General features: G+C 33.9%; 1 protein-coding gene across 1 annotated transcript; it reads right to left on the bottom strand.

Moving 5' to 3' along the window:
* Positions 1-7,200: 7,200 nt before the first annotated feature.
* LOC18442688 ((-)-alpha-terpineol synthase) lies at positions 7,201-13,570 on the bottom strand. The gene is made up of 7 exons (XM_088855715.1): positions 13,323-13,570; positions 12,973-13,234; positions 10,501-10,873; positions 9,440-9,658; positions 8,361-8,499; positions 8,016-8,264; positions 7,201-7,850 (listed from the first exon to the last, which is right to left on the bottom strand). The coding sequence occupies exons 1-7, from the start codon at positions 13,539-13,541 to the stop codon at positions 7,551-7,553; spliced, it is 1,761 nt and encodes a 586-aa protein (XP_088711841.1). The 5' UTR covers positions 13,542-13,570; the 3' UTR covers positions 7,201-7,550.
* Positions 13,571-14,421: the final 851 nt, after the last annotated feature.

Raw genomic sequence — 14,421 nt, 5'->3', positions numbered from 1 at the left:
GATATTATTACAGAAAAGTGCACTATCAAATGAAACAGCTTACATTAGAATGAACTAATTCCAAATCCAAAATAACACAAACAAAACCATGCGTTTGAACTTCAAATAATAATTGTAGTGTTCAATACTTGGATCGTTGTACAAATAGACCAACATAAACCATCTTTCATGTGGACAATATATTTTTCGCTCAAATAACCCCAAGATCAAACAATTTCCATGGTCATCAAACTTGATCGATTTGCGAGTCAGGACATGGATTTTTGTAGATGATTCCAATTTATAAAAAATAAGCCAACAACCAATCTATTTTATGGTGAAATAACAGAGAACAAGAATGCTTGGAAGATTTTCTATTTATTGCTCAAAGAACTACAAAACTAAACGAAAATCTTTGAAATAAAATATATGAAATTAAATCTTACCTGAAAAAGGTATATGAGGGAGAGAGAAATTGAGATTGAACACCAGCAGCGTTAATACGACACAATGAAGACCGTAAAAGGGGTAGCCTCTTCTCTACCATTAGGGTTTGATTTGGGGGTTTATAATGTGAAAAGGGGATACGAAGCATTACGGTACTACCGGTACTGTAATATTTTATTAAGGTTATACGGTATAATGTCTAGCGTTATTTGTTTTTAAGAAATTACGTTACTAAAAGTACCATAATTGTTTTTTGCTTTATTGCGATACACTACGTACCGCAGTTCATTGTTCCAACATTGTATTACGGTACTTTATGTACCGTAGTAATTGATTTGTATATTATGGTACTACTTGTACCGTAATTTTTAAGTCATTACGGTAGAAAGACTACCGTAATTTTTAAGTCCATGTGAGTAATATATACCCTAGAAATTAATTCCCACCTTGTGGCCTGGGGATTTCTTTTCCTATCATTCAACCCATAGATTAATCTAATAAAGGAAATATCTATAAGACCCTCTATGTACTTTTGAGATTGAAAAAAATCCTCGCAAGTTGTTCTTCTACGAAAGTGTAGAAGTAAACTATACTCCTTAGAGAACATACTATATCATGCTCATGCGTATAATACACACCATAGATGCATCTGTTACCACTGTTACTCGGTGAGAACCGACTAGCCAAGATGACCGAAACCTCTTCTAGAAGTCATAAAGAAGTGCAGATTTATCCTTTCTTTATTTTTCTTTCTGGTGAATAATCAAAATTTCTCTGTATCTCCCCAAGTTGGTTCTCAGTCACAAAGGATTGATGGAGATGCATGTATTTCTATTATGTAGAAAGAGTCCACTTTACCTTGTGCAAATCCGCCTCAAGTAGGTCTTTTCGAAATTGGGAAAAGCTTATATAAGGATGCGATCTTATAATGTAGAACTACGGATGCACCTCAAATATCCATCAGAAAAGTTAGTTTTAATGTTGAAATACCCTTTGATTGAGTATGACCATGAAAAAAAGAAAAAGATTTTAAGTCTCAGAAATAATACATTTTACAACATATTATCTATACTGTCCATTTTCAAGATTTCATGTGTTTATCGATGAACTTGATTTTAACATTTTTTTAAATTTAAAATTTTATAACTCGATATGAAAATGGATTTTAAAATGATCCTAAAAAAATTTTACAAAAAAATTATATACGATGATAAAATTTGAAGGTACAGCTTACCTCTACAGCCATAGATGCATCTGTATGCCACTTGCACCCTTTTCAAATTGGTGCAAAAGGAAGTACTTTGCTATTTCCCCACAAAAAGACAATGCTGTCGTGCGCCAAAAACCATGCCCAACGCATGTGGATGTCAAAAAGGCAACTCAAAACAAGACATGAGATAGAGAAAAGCTTCATGCTTACGTTTTCACAGGGGGTTTCAACTATGGGATCTATAAATGCCACACACACATAAGACCAATTAATTTTGACGCACAATATCACAATCGCATCGACTATAGGATCTATAATGTCACACGCAATAGGACTGGAAAAGGGCTTGCGTTGGGCTCAAGATAGCCCTAGCCCGAGACAGTCCCATATCCTTATCGGGCCTAGCCCAGCCTGACCAAACTGGGCCATGGATCCTAGCGTGTAATAAATTAAAAGAAGATAAGAAAAGAAAAGAAAAAATATGGGTAACGGTTGGGTGGCAAACGGGTCGGGTTTACCCGGCGGTTCGACCCAATCTGGGTACGGGTCCAAGTTTTGGACTTGACCTAAACCCAACGTGAACATACGTACACACACACCCACCCACACACACACATACACTTCTACAAAACTATGCTTTTGGCATTTGTACGACTCCAAAACATGCAAAAACATTCTCTTCATCCTAATAATCAATCCTCAAAAAAATAAAATTCAATTTGCACCTTACATATGGGCAAAATGAGTCCCCTCCAATAGCGAATCTAGACCATTCATTTGACAAATTTCAAAATCTGGGTTTGTAAACTCAAAATCATTTTTTACTTTTTTTACATTATTGACTAATGATAATAAAGCTATCTAAAGAAATTGGAAACAAAAAAATCATTTGAAGGCCTAAATCTAATCATCATATCGAAATAGACAGCCTATGTTAATTGCCCTAAAAACAAACTTTCTAGGTTTTGTTTTCAAAATCTGCTTTTTGTGATTGATCATTGAAATGAAAAGAGTGTATATTTCAAAATTGAGATCAAACAAATGTCTTTAACATAATTTTTGGAGTACGTTTCATTATATTACTATACAACCATTACATGAAATCATTCCTCAATATATATATGTATGGATAAATTAGAAGATTCATTACATGTAAATTTCTCTCTTTTCTCTCTCTAGCTACTTCTCCATCTCCATACTTCTCTCTCCCTCTCTCTTCCAACTACCCATGGTTATAATTGTGGGTTCACCGTGCTTTCTATTTCCCACCAGTAACACGTCTGACCTTGAGAAATGAGACAATGGCCTAGAAGTTATTCACAAATAACCCAAAAATCTCAATGCATGAGCTTCGTGTAGGATTTCTAACACCAGTTGCGAGATCTACATACAATGAATATAAATGATAAAAAAAGTAGAGAAAGAACGCTCTGCTTCAATTGTGAGATCTACATATGCTTTGATAGACTCTTGCGTTTTCAGAGCCAGTAGCCCAAAATGAACATCATGGTCCTTTACTTTGGGATTACAAATATCTTGTTTGTTTTTGCCAAAAATAATGATGCCTTTTTACATTATTTAAAATGAGAAAAGGGAGATCTCGGCTGAAAGGGTATTCTAGGGTGAATAATAATGAATTTTAAAATAGGGAGATCTCGGCTGAAAGGGTATTCTAGGGTGAATAATAATGAATTTTAAAATAGTGATAATTTGAAAGAAATGAGAAACCAGTATGGTAGCTTTGAAAGAAATTAGACAAAGGGTCCTAGTTTTGATAGCAATTTGTTGCATACTTCTAGCCCCATAGAAGAGATTGATTCATGATAATGAACCATCCATTCCAAGGAATCAAAATTCTAAACATTCATCGGATAGAAAACAATACCAAAGTTGTAATCCATTGGGGTGCATTAAGAGGTTACTATTCAGTATTTGATTATCTAGCATCAACTCATCAATACAAATATCAATATTAATGATATGGAAGAGCAACAATGACTTTGTTGAAATTTTATGGATAAGGCTTTGATATTATGTCACAAGTTTTTGCATAAAACGCTGATACCACAGATAATTGAAAGCACGCACTCACTTTTTTTTTTGGAGAGATAAACACAACACATTTATACGCTACGTACAATTACTTATTGGTTTCCTCCGTAAGTTGTTTATGTCTACAACTACAAGTATACATCACTTCAATACATGGAGCCCATATATATAGGTACTTACATCGAAACCACCCACTACCCACGTGTTGGATAACTACCCATTAGAGAGATAACTTCTCACTATCTTAACTACTCATACATTCCACTTTTACATAGAGAAATAGAGATAACTTCCCACCATCTTAACCCATACATTCTACTTTTTTTCATCATCTTTAACATACCCCTAGATGCAAAATTTCATATTTTCTTTTAAATTTCTTATTCTTGTTTCTTGTTACTTCTTCTTCTGCTTCTTGCTTCTTTTTCTTCTTTTTTTTTTTGTTTTTGCTTATTCTTCTTCTACTTGCTTCTTGCTGCTTACTTCTTTTTTTGCTTCTTGTTTCTTTTTCTTCTATTTTTTTTTTTTCTTCTTCTTCTTCTTGCTACTTGTTTTTGCTTATTCTTGTCCTGTGTTTTCTAAACACGCTTTTTTGTTTATGCCTTCTCATTAGGCACCCTCATGCCGTTTACAATTTATTTTTTACGTCTTCTCATTAGGCACCCTCATGCCTTTTATAATTTCTTTTTTACGTCTTCTCATTAGGCACCCTCATGCTTTTTACAATTTCCTTTTTTTGCTTTCTCATTAGACACCCTCATGCCCTTTCATACCATCATCATGCCTTTCTATGGCATGAAAAACTATGACTGCGATGTTTATTTTCAGTTTTTCAAAAAACATTTTTCCTATGTCTACCCTAAGCATGGATTTCCCATGCCTTTCCATCATACAACATATCAGGACTGTTGTGTCATGTTTTTCTTCTTACCCAAAAAATCATTTTTCATTTTTCTTATGCCTACATAGGCATGGATTTCTCATGAGGACTACTCATGTCCCCTTTTTAGAACTTTTTTTTTTTTTTAGATCTCATTTTTTGAAAACTTTTGCAAAAATATGACATCAAGAGCGCTCCAATTTTATTTCCCCACTTTTTAAAAATTTCCATTTTCTTTTTCAAAGATCATCACATTTAAGAAATTCAACTTTGAAAATTGGAATCAATAGTTGAAAAATATTTTGACTACTATAGTGTGTCATATGAACTAGACTAGGAAATTAAATAAATAGATTTTAAATGTTTATCAACTTTTTTTCAAAATTTTATAACCTTTATCTTGAATTTTGTTTATGACTTGCCGAATTAAATTTCCATACCAACTTCTTTGGCAACTTGTGATCTCTTTATCTCTTTTTTGACAACCTGGGCTCTCCAATGCCTATATTTTTGGTAACCTGAGCTCTCCAATGCCTATCCTCAACTTGGACTCTCCCCACCAATGCATATCTCTTCGTTTTCTCACAACTTGGGATCCGATGTTTTTTTTTTTTTTTTTTCTGTTTTATCACAACCAATACTCTCCACACCAATGCCTATCTTCTTTTTTTCATTTTCCATTTTTTTTACAACTCTATGGGTTTTGGGCCCACCATGCTTCCCTTTAAACAAATTTAATGCCCTCAGCCCTTTTAGACAAATATTCCAAAGGAAAAAATATGAATACCTTTGAATTTTATAAGCATTTTACCTCTAATACTTTTAGTATCGCAATTATGACCCAATTACTTTTCTTTTCTTACTTTTTCCCTTCAATCATAAGTAAACGATTTAAAAACTAAAGTACCATCAGTCAAATTTCTCTCTCTACCTGCCCTCTCTTTACCTACCCTCTTTCTCTTTATTTCTCTACCCGCCCTCACTTTCTCTTTCTACCTACCATTTCGCTCTACCCAAGAGAAAGAAAGGTGGGAAGAGAGAGAGAAGGTAGAGAGAGAAAGAGGGAGGGTAGATAGAGAGTGAAAGAGCGAGAGGGAAGGTAAAGAGAGAAAGAGAGAGAGGGGGCGGGTAGAGAGACATATTTGACAGGGGGTAGTTATAGTTTTTAAAACAATTACTTTTTGATTGGGGGTAAAATCAAGAAAAAATAGTTGATGGGTCATGTGTGTGATATGAAAAGCTTTAGGAGTCGAATGTCTACAAGGTTTATTTGGGAGAATATATTAAGATATGAAAAATAATGTTAGATAAATTATTTAGAATATCTTCAACAATCTTGAGAATAGCAAAATAGTGCGTCCAAATAGAATTTCCATGCCCGCCTCTACATTTTTAATGAAAAAAGAATGCCCCCTTAAAAAATAATTGATTTTTAGTATAAAAACAAGATGAAAAAAATTAAAAAGAAATGTAAACATTTGAGTTGTTTGATAACACCTAGAAGCATTAAAACTGACTATGAAAACAACTAAACTAAAGAAGATATATACCTTCTCTCGATAAAAGATACAGAATTGAGTTTAGGTGTCCTAGATTGAGGCTTGGATCTACCAAGTTAGGAAGGTCGGGCCTAGGGCCCTGACTCGGGGTATGCCCTTGTTTTTGTTTTTTTCATTTGATTTTTTTCATTTATTATTAAAATGCATACTTGTGCGAGCGTCCAGTTTTGTATTGCCAACGATACATGGACGGTATTATGGCTAGTCTGTCACCCAAATCGTAATTTAACATGACCCATTCTCTATCGAACCCCTTTTGACGAGTTTATGCCTACAAACGAAGCAAAGACTATTTTCTCTGCCAAAATTTTTAAATTAAAAAACACACCCATTTGCATCCATCTTAACCATCTTTAAGATGGATGCTTAATGCCTCGGGGTACGCAAATAAAAATGTGTCTCCTGACACATGGAACAATTTCCTATAACAAAAAAAAACAGCAAAATTTGAGAAAGTCTGCTGGAATTATGAATTGTAAATAAGCTTAGGAGCAATTGTGAAATGCTAAAAGATTGCTTAGTCCCAGGGGAGTATATTATCGATTTGCTCACTCCGGAATAACACATGCTAGGCAATAGATTTTAAATTTTTATCAACTTTTTTTAAAATTTTTATAACATTTCTCTTAAATTTTGTTCGTGACCTGCTGAATTAAATTTCCATACCAAATTCTTTGGCAAAATGTGATCTCGTTATCTCCTTTTTGACAACCTGGGCTCTCCAATGCCTATATTTTTGGTAACCTGAGCTCTCCAATGCCTATCATCAACTTAGACTTTCCACACCAATGCCTATCTTTTCTTTTTTTTACAACTTGGGATCTGATGCTTTTTTTTTTTGGTTCTGTTTTTGTCACAACCTGTGCTCTCTACTCTAATGCTTATCTTCTTCTGGTTTTTTTTCTTTTTTTTTTACAACCTGTGCTCTGTGGGTTATGGGCCCACCATGCTTCCGTTTAACAATCTGGGCTCTCTTCACAACTTGAGCTGAGCTCTGATACCATGTTGAAATTTTATGGATAAGGCATTGATATCATGTTGCAAGTTTTTGGATAAAGCATTGATACCACTGATAATTGAAAGCACGCACTCACTTTCTTTTTTAGAGAGATAAACACAAACACATTACGTAAAATTACATGTTGGTTGCTTCTATAAGTTGCTTATATCTACAACCACATGCACACATCACTTCAATACATGGAGCCCATATATATAAGCGTTTACAATAAAACTACCTACTACTTACGTGTTGGATAACTACCCATTACCTACGGGAAGAGAGAGAACTTCCCACACTATCTTAACTACCCATATATTCTACTTTTACATAGAGATAGAAATAACATCTCACTATCTTAACTACCCATACATTCCACTTTCTTTGTATCATTACTTTAGATCCAAGAAAGGAAAATAAACCCTAAACATCAACACAAATGGGTTGGAAGAGCAAGGAGTTGAAGTGATCAAGTGTTGTACTGCTAGTAACACCGAAGCCATCACCATATTGATACATGAACTCAAAGGATCTTGCAATATTTAAAGCATCCTTCATGAAGGTCTTTGGAAGTGGAGATGGAGTACTGCATTCTTGATGAAGATGCTTCCATATATCATTGATTAAATCCTTAATGTGCTCCCGCGCTTGTTCCTCTGATGCACCAGTCTCTTGCATGTAGCATTGTATTGATTTAAGTACATCTCCTCTTTCTTGTTCATCCTTCATGCACAATAGCAATATACTTTCTCAATTCTTGGATAAAATGAGTTCAAAATGTGCATGAGAGAATTTCTGCGATTTACTAGTTGTAACATTTTCTTTACTTTAGCTAATAAAATCAAATAACGTTCAATTGAACTTCTAAATCAAATGTGGTGCACATACCGTACTTGTTCCCATATCATTGGTAAGTCGTAGAATGATAGAACAGAACCAGACAATCTTTGGACCTTGTTCTAAAAAATCAACAACTTCTTGTGTAATTCTCTCTCCAGAGAGAAAATAACCAGCAATCAAAAAAAGTGGCCCCGCAACTGAAGTATAGGCATTGCTCAAGTACTCATCTAGAGTTGGTTTGTACCCACTGTGAAACCACTTTGCTTCTTTCAAGCATGCCTTGCATAGGCCAGCCCACTGTAACATGAGAAATATATGCATCAGTAACTTCACAAGGGTAAGTCACATAAAACTTAATGGATATTGAGACCAAGTTAAATAGGAAATGCATACCGCTTTGCTGAGGGATCCGATGATGCAACAGCTCTGTTCCTTTAGACTATCATAGGCCATTTGATTCACAGTATTGTACAAGGCCATGTAACAGATTTTCATGTACTCAGGTAGTGACTCCATGGCTTTGAGGTCCCATCTGTTGATTCAAGGACATAAGAGTATGTAGTTGAATACAAGAGCCACACTGCCCTGCTTTATCCTCCATTTTATTGAGGGATTTGTTGACCTAACTCCTTAGTTTATGACATTTCATGGGTGATTTGCTCACTTACATCCTTGCTTTGTGATGTTTGCAACACTTTTCTAAGAAATAGAGGATTTAAATTCCCTTTAAAGAAAACTAAACTATGACATGGGAGGAATTTTATAATAATATAAGAAGGCTAGTTTAGACCTCATGCATTTAATGGCAACATTGATATGTGAATTCTGCACCATTTCTATGAGAGATACATATGGTCTATGTTATATTAGGGTGAGAGCACTCAATAGAAATGGGGGCATAAAAGCTAACCTATAAAAGGAAACTACGGAAAAATCATTTTGTGAGTATAATATATATAATGGGACAATAACATATCAATCCCTAGGATTTTGATACAAACTTCGGGCTCAATGTATTAATAATGTCCGGTTGATGTTAAGTGGTTGCACTGGAGGACAATTTTGGTTCAATTCAATGACTTTGGTAGAGCATAGTATGGTTCACAATTATAATATGCGCAGATTATGGCTGCAATGAACTGATGGTTTGAATCTAAAGTAAAAATCAAGTTTGGTAAAAAGCCATATGTAACCAATTCTTAATCTGTTTTGGGTGGACAAACTAACTGGTTCCAAATGATTGGATTAGCTAAACGGGGATGGCCAATTTTAATACATGTTTTCAAATTATTATATTCATTTTTCTCCTCTTATTTCAAAAAATTGGTTCAACCGATTCAACTAGTTGTCGGACTGGCTTTGACTAGATCAAAACCCTCACCAGTTCGGTGGCCGATCTAATCCCTATTACATTGACAAAATGTATTGATGTTTATGAACATATGGAATAAGTAATTTAGCGAGTATCATACCTTTCAACTGCTTCAGTGAAGAGCTCTAGTTCCTCTATTGATCCATACACATCATAAACATCATCTATTACTGTTAAAAGAATGTTAGTTTTGGCCATGTCCCTCCTTGACCTGCCATATTGAGGCTCATAAGCTACCCCAGAAGAAACCATGAAACACTCCAAGGTCCGCTCCCTAGCAAAAGGAAGTTTCTCACTCAGCCTTGTGTCTCTCCACCACCTGTTGATAAATACTTCTTATTCACAATTCGGCAATACGTTCTTTTTAATCAATAATGGATGTAAAATTTCTTTATATCACTTTTTGGCAACGGTTAGTTTTGAAGTTTTCAATAAATCAAATTCATGATAGACTCATATGAATATTGGGCATTTGGAAATTATTAAAATTCAAATAGAAATCAGTCAGAGACCGACAAAACCAATCTTAAAGGACTTCAAAAACTTAATTAAAGAAAAATTGTTCCACAGAGCTCTCGTATTGAAGTTCATATATAAATTTATATTTTCTTGGCAAAATATAAGGTAAATGGTCAAATCATCTTACAAAGTCTAATCAAACGATTCTAATTAATGGTACCAGTTTTACTTTTATAGTTTCATTTCAATCAGATACCTTCTCATATAATATATCAAATAATAACCAAGTTGTTCTATCTTAAGGATTGGTAACTCTAAATAAGCAACGGTAATTTAATAATTTGGACCATCGCAAGTCAGAATAATATCGTTATTGTTTTGTATTGCCAAACCTGAAAAACCAGGTGTTTTATTATCATTTGGCTCAAGCGAATTAAGTCGGGCAAATTATTGAAAAATCATTGTTTGCTCGGGTTCCCAACCTTGAACAAAGATAACTTGTGAAACTTAAATCATAATAATCCTAATTTAGATGGGTTGATTTGACCACTTTAATGATGTTGTATGATAATATGGTCATTTAGTTGATATTTTCCCCATTTTCTTATTCACTCTCTAAATATATCTAACAACCCTATTTTCTCTTGATAGGACATAATATAAAATGCTTTGAAGTATTTTTAAAACCTTGGTGAACATTACCTGAACACTTCTTTAAGATCTGCTACGTGAAAGGATTGAACCATGTTGAAATTTAGCTTTGCAAGTTCAAGCAAAATTGGGTTCCTTTCTTTTTCCCCTTTGTAAACATCGATGTTATATCTGGCTTCCAGTCTAACCTTTCTCCGAGAACGGGGAAGCTCTAGGGCATGGTGCACTTGCTCTCTAAGAAATGGTTCCATGCTGTACATCTTAGCCTTCAAATGCTTGGAAGTGAAGGCCTTAGCTTCATCTAATAACTCTTCTCCTGGTAAAGCAATACATGAAGCTTCAAACAAGCTTAACATACCCTTCACATCTCCACTCACTTTTGTAATAAAACTCCCATCTCCATCTTTGAAGGGGTTGAATACATCTGTTCATCACAATCATGTTGTGTAAATTGGAGTGCTTACAAAAAGGATTCTATGTGACCCCCACCTACATATCTAGTATATGTTACCCTTTGTCTCCGCTATCAGATCTATATAGATGGCTAAGATGACTTGAGTTACAATATCACAAATTGGCTTTTACCGTCAAATCTTGATCGGACGGCTCAGAGTTTTTTATTTTAAGTTTGTATTCTATAAATAATTTTAAAGCAAAATTTGGGCCATACATAGATATGTTAGGGGCACACATGAACAAAATAATAATAAAATATTTTTAAGATGAACAATTCCCAGAATACCTTTGAAAATTTCAGGTTCATTTTTGTCATTTATTTTTACAAAAAATATTTAATTTTTTTTCCCAGGTTCACCCTAATTTTATGATGGGACACCTAAAATTTCATCCAAAAATATTTTGTAGAAAAAAATGAAAAATAAAACAGTGTCTAGCGTGACATTGGGGTATGAACAATAGCAGCCGTTCGATTCAGATTGAACGGCTAAGAAGTGGGATCACATGAAAGTTATAGGTTCTTGGGCAAGATAAAAGCACTTCCCTTACAAAAATATGCTAAAAAGTCATTCATGGGATCTACAAAGTTTACAAATGTCAAAGAAAGTGGGAGTTATTTTCACTCGCACTCTCTCTCGAAATGAATTATTGTTCAAATTATAGTTAAAATTTTGTTCAAAATTTTGTTCTCTATTAAAGCCAATTTTGTAATTATAGTCAGAAGTATTAAATTTTTTATTATAAAATCGAAAATTAAAAAAAAACATATGAAATGTCAAAGTTGTTTTATCATTGGGCTATTATCCAAAAATAAAGGAAAGCTCTCGCCGTTAAAATGTCATAAAAATAGGATTTAGTATGTCTCGTTTCCTAAAATTTTCGTGTCTTTTATTGTATTGGCATAGTCATTTAAAAATATTTAGAATTTAAGACTTTATCAATTATATCATTCATTAGATGTGTTATGAATTAGATATTTCTCCACAGTAAGAGTGATTTACTTACATAACTTAAAATTTTAGGTAAAATAAGAAATGCTCTACTTATAGGCAGAAATTATAATGAATGTGGGTCAGCCCACTCATTTTTAATTTTTCTATAATGCCTTTCGGTCATCCTGAATTTTGATTTTTAAATTTTATTATTATTATTATTATTATTATTATTATTATTATTATTATTATTATTATTATTATTAGTTTTTTCTTTAGTAGGGCAGTGCCCCAACTTTCTTTGTAATGAAAAAACTAAAAAAGAAACTAAAAAAATTCAAAATTCAAATTGATCGAGGGTCATTATGAAAAAAATATAAGAAAAAGTAGATCGACCAACTTTCATTGTAATTTTCACCTATAATTGGAGCAGTTCGAATTTTACTAGGATGTCTACGGAAAACACTCCCACATTAATTGAAATCCCAAGAAAACCAAGGTCAGTCTCGGCTCAGAATCTTCGCGTCCCTGACCGGGGCATTTTTTTTTTGTTTTTTTGTTTATTTAAATATCTCTGTTCTCAAATGTAGTTTTTAAAAAAAAATAAAAAAATGAAGGGCATTTCCCCACTTGCCCAAGAAAGAGAGGGCCTTGGAAAGTGGCCAAGGCTTGGCCACCACTCTCCTTCCCTCTTCTCTCCCTCTCTTTCTCAACTCTCTCTTAGATTTCTCTTGATGAGATGATGCGCTGCTCTGAATCTTGACGATTGAGAAACCAATCACGAGGAGTGAGAAGCCATGGTTGAATCTAGAGAGAGATTCATCAAACTCCGCTTAAAATTTAAATTATTTAACATTCTTGCTCTTAGTGTATTTAATAAATTTGAAAACCCACTTTGATATGTTATTGGATGGGCTCTATGATTTTTGATCAAATATCAAAATTAATTGTGACCACCTTATACAAAAGATAAATAATTTTATTATATATTTATCCATTTAATATTACATAATAAAGAATGGGTAAAAATCATTATATACAAACAGAAATAAGTATGGGTATCAGGAGAGTGAGATTGAGAGGGAAGGGAGAGAGAGAAAGAGATATATAGATAGAGAAAGTGTGTTTGGAGTACCTGGAGAAACACTATATCCATGTTCCCTTAGGATTCGAAAGCGAAGGGCCACAGCATGTACATCATTGCCTGACGACCCTCGGATGTTATCGGTGTAAATGGCATCAAGAACGGTTTTGATTTGGTCCTCAAAGAGGTAGCCAATTCCAAGCCGTTCGATTTTGTCGACGACTTCCATCTGAGCCATTGGATCATCAGTGGCCTCAAAAATAAGTGTGGCTTGTTGCCTTAGATCCTCGGCTCGGATCTTATACGACTCACCCTGCAATTCACCAAAATTATAGCTGAAATCAACAGGAATTTCTAGGAATGGGGATGCTAATAGCCTTATTTTAGAGCCAAGGACTAACCGTGTATTCAGTCCTTATGGACTGGATGGTGTCATAGTCCCAAAGATTGGGCCTATAATTTGCAGAGCGTCGAGGCGTCGATTCGAGAGTTGGAGGGCTCGAGGCGCCCCGCACCCCCCAGTTGAACCTTGGTGCACCCTTGGCTAACAGTGGGCTTGCCCTAGCTTCCGTGCGACCCTCGAGGAATGAAGATAGAGAGAGAGGAAACCTCACAGCCATTGTACTGCTTAGTGTCTAGCACCCACTTCAGACACCACGCATTCAAGACAACTTTATATATACTAACAGTTTTGATAACTTCCAAAAAAACATAAAAAATATATAAATTGCACTTTTCATGTTGAGATGACATTCTACTTTTATGTTTGACGCGAAACCTTTTTCAACCTTTTCCAGCCTCAAGGTGGGTTGGTGAGTGGGTCGGTGGGTAACCCTCCCACAACCGTTAGTATAAGATTTTTAAAGGTTATTATTAAATTTGACATAGGTATAAAAAAAAGTTATTACATTAATATGAGATTTGATTTTTTTAAAGATTTATATCAAATTTAACGGTGATTTTTTAAAATCTTACACATATGCACGTAAAAAGGTCATATAAGATCATTATTCTTTTAGAAATACGGGCTTGACAATAAATATATTTTTAAATATAATTTAAACCTATTTTTAAGAGAATATATATTCTATAACATGGAGATCATGAATATGAAAATTAAATAAATTTTACAAAATAGAAATAATAATTATATTAAGATAACTTTTAAGCCGTTAGTTACAATTGTTTTTCGATAGACGGCCTATTTGCTTCCATCTTTAAAATAGATGTTTTATACTTCTGAACCGTATATTTTAGAAATGTGTTCCAGCCTGCATGAAACAATTGTTCAAAAAATATCTAAATATGCATACAATTTACATGAGAAATAACTCGAGCATGCTTTTTCTCATATTTGGAAAACACTATTGGAAACCCACTGACAGTGAGAGAATATAACAACTTTAAAAATTTGAGATAGTTTGTCCTTAAAAATTTTAAAATTGGTTATCTCTTTAAAATTTAGAAGTTGATATAGTTTCTCTCTCTAAAAATTTTGAG

This window comes from Amborella trichopoda, chromosome 13 (assembly GCF_054954075.1).
Source record: "Amborella trichopoda isolate Santa Cruz 75 chromosome 13, AtrichopodaSantaCruz75HAP2 v2.0, whole genome shotgun sequence".
NCBI classification, from domain to species: Eukaryota; Viridiplantae; Streptophyta; class Magnoliopsida; order Amborellales; family Amborellaceae; genus Amborella; species Amborella trichopoda.
The sequence above is the reverse complement of the archived record's forward strand: the minus strand, read 5'-3'. Positions and strand labels throughout refer to the sequence as shown.

Excerpts from the sequence above, each read along its gene's own strand:
- LOC18442688 (XM_088855715.1), bottom strand. The coding sequence starts at position 13,541 with ATGGCTGTGAGGTTTCCTCTCTCTCTATCTTCATTCCTCGAGGGTCGC. Across the intron at positions 8,265-8,360 it reads TCGGATCCCTCAGCAAAGCG|TGGGCTGGCCTATGCAAGGC; the intron begins GTATGCATTTCC and ends CTCATGTTACAG. Across the intron at positions 7,851-8,015 it reads ATGATATGGGAACAAGTACG|GATGAACAAGAAAGAGGAGA; the intron begins GTATGTGCACCA and ends TTGTGCATGAAG.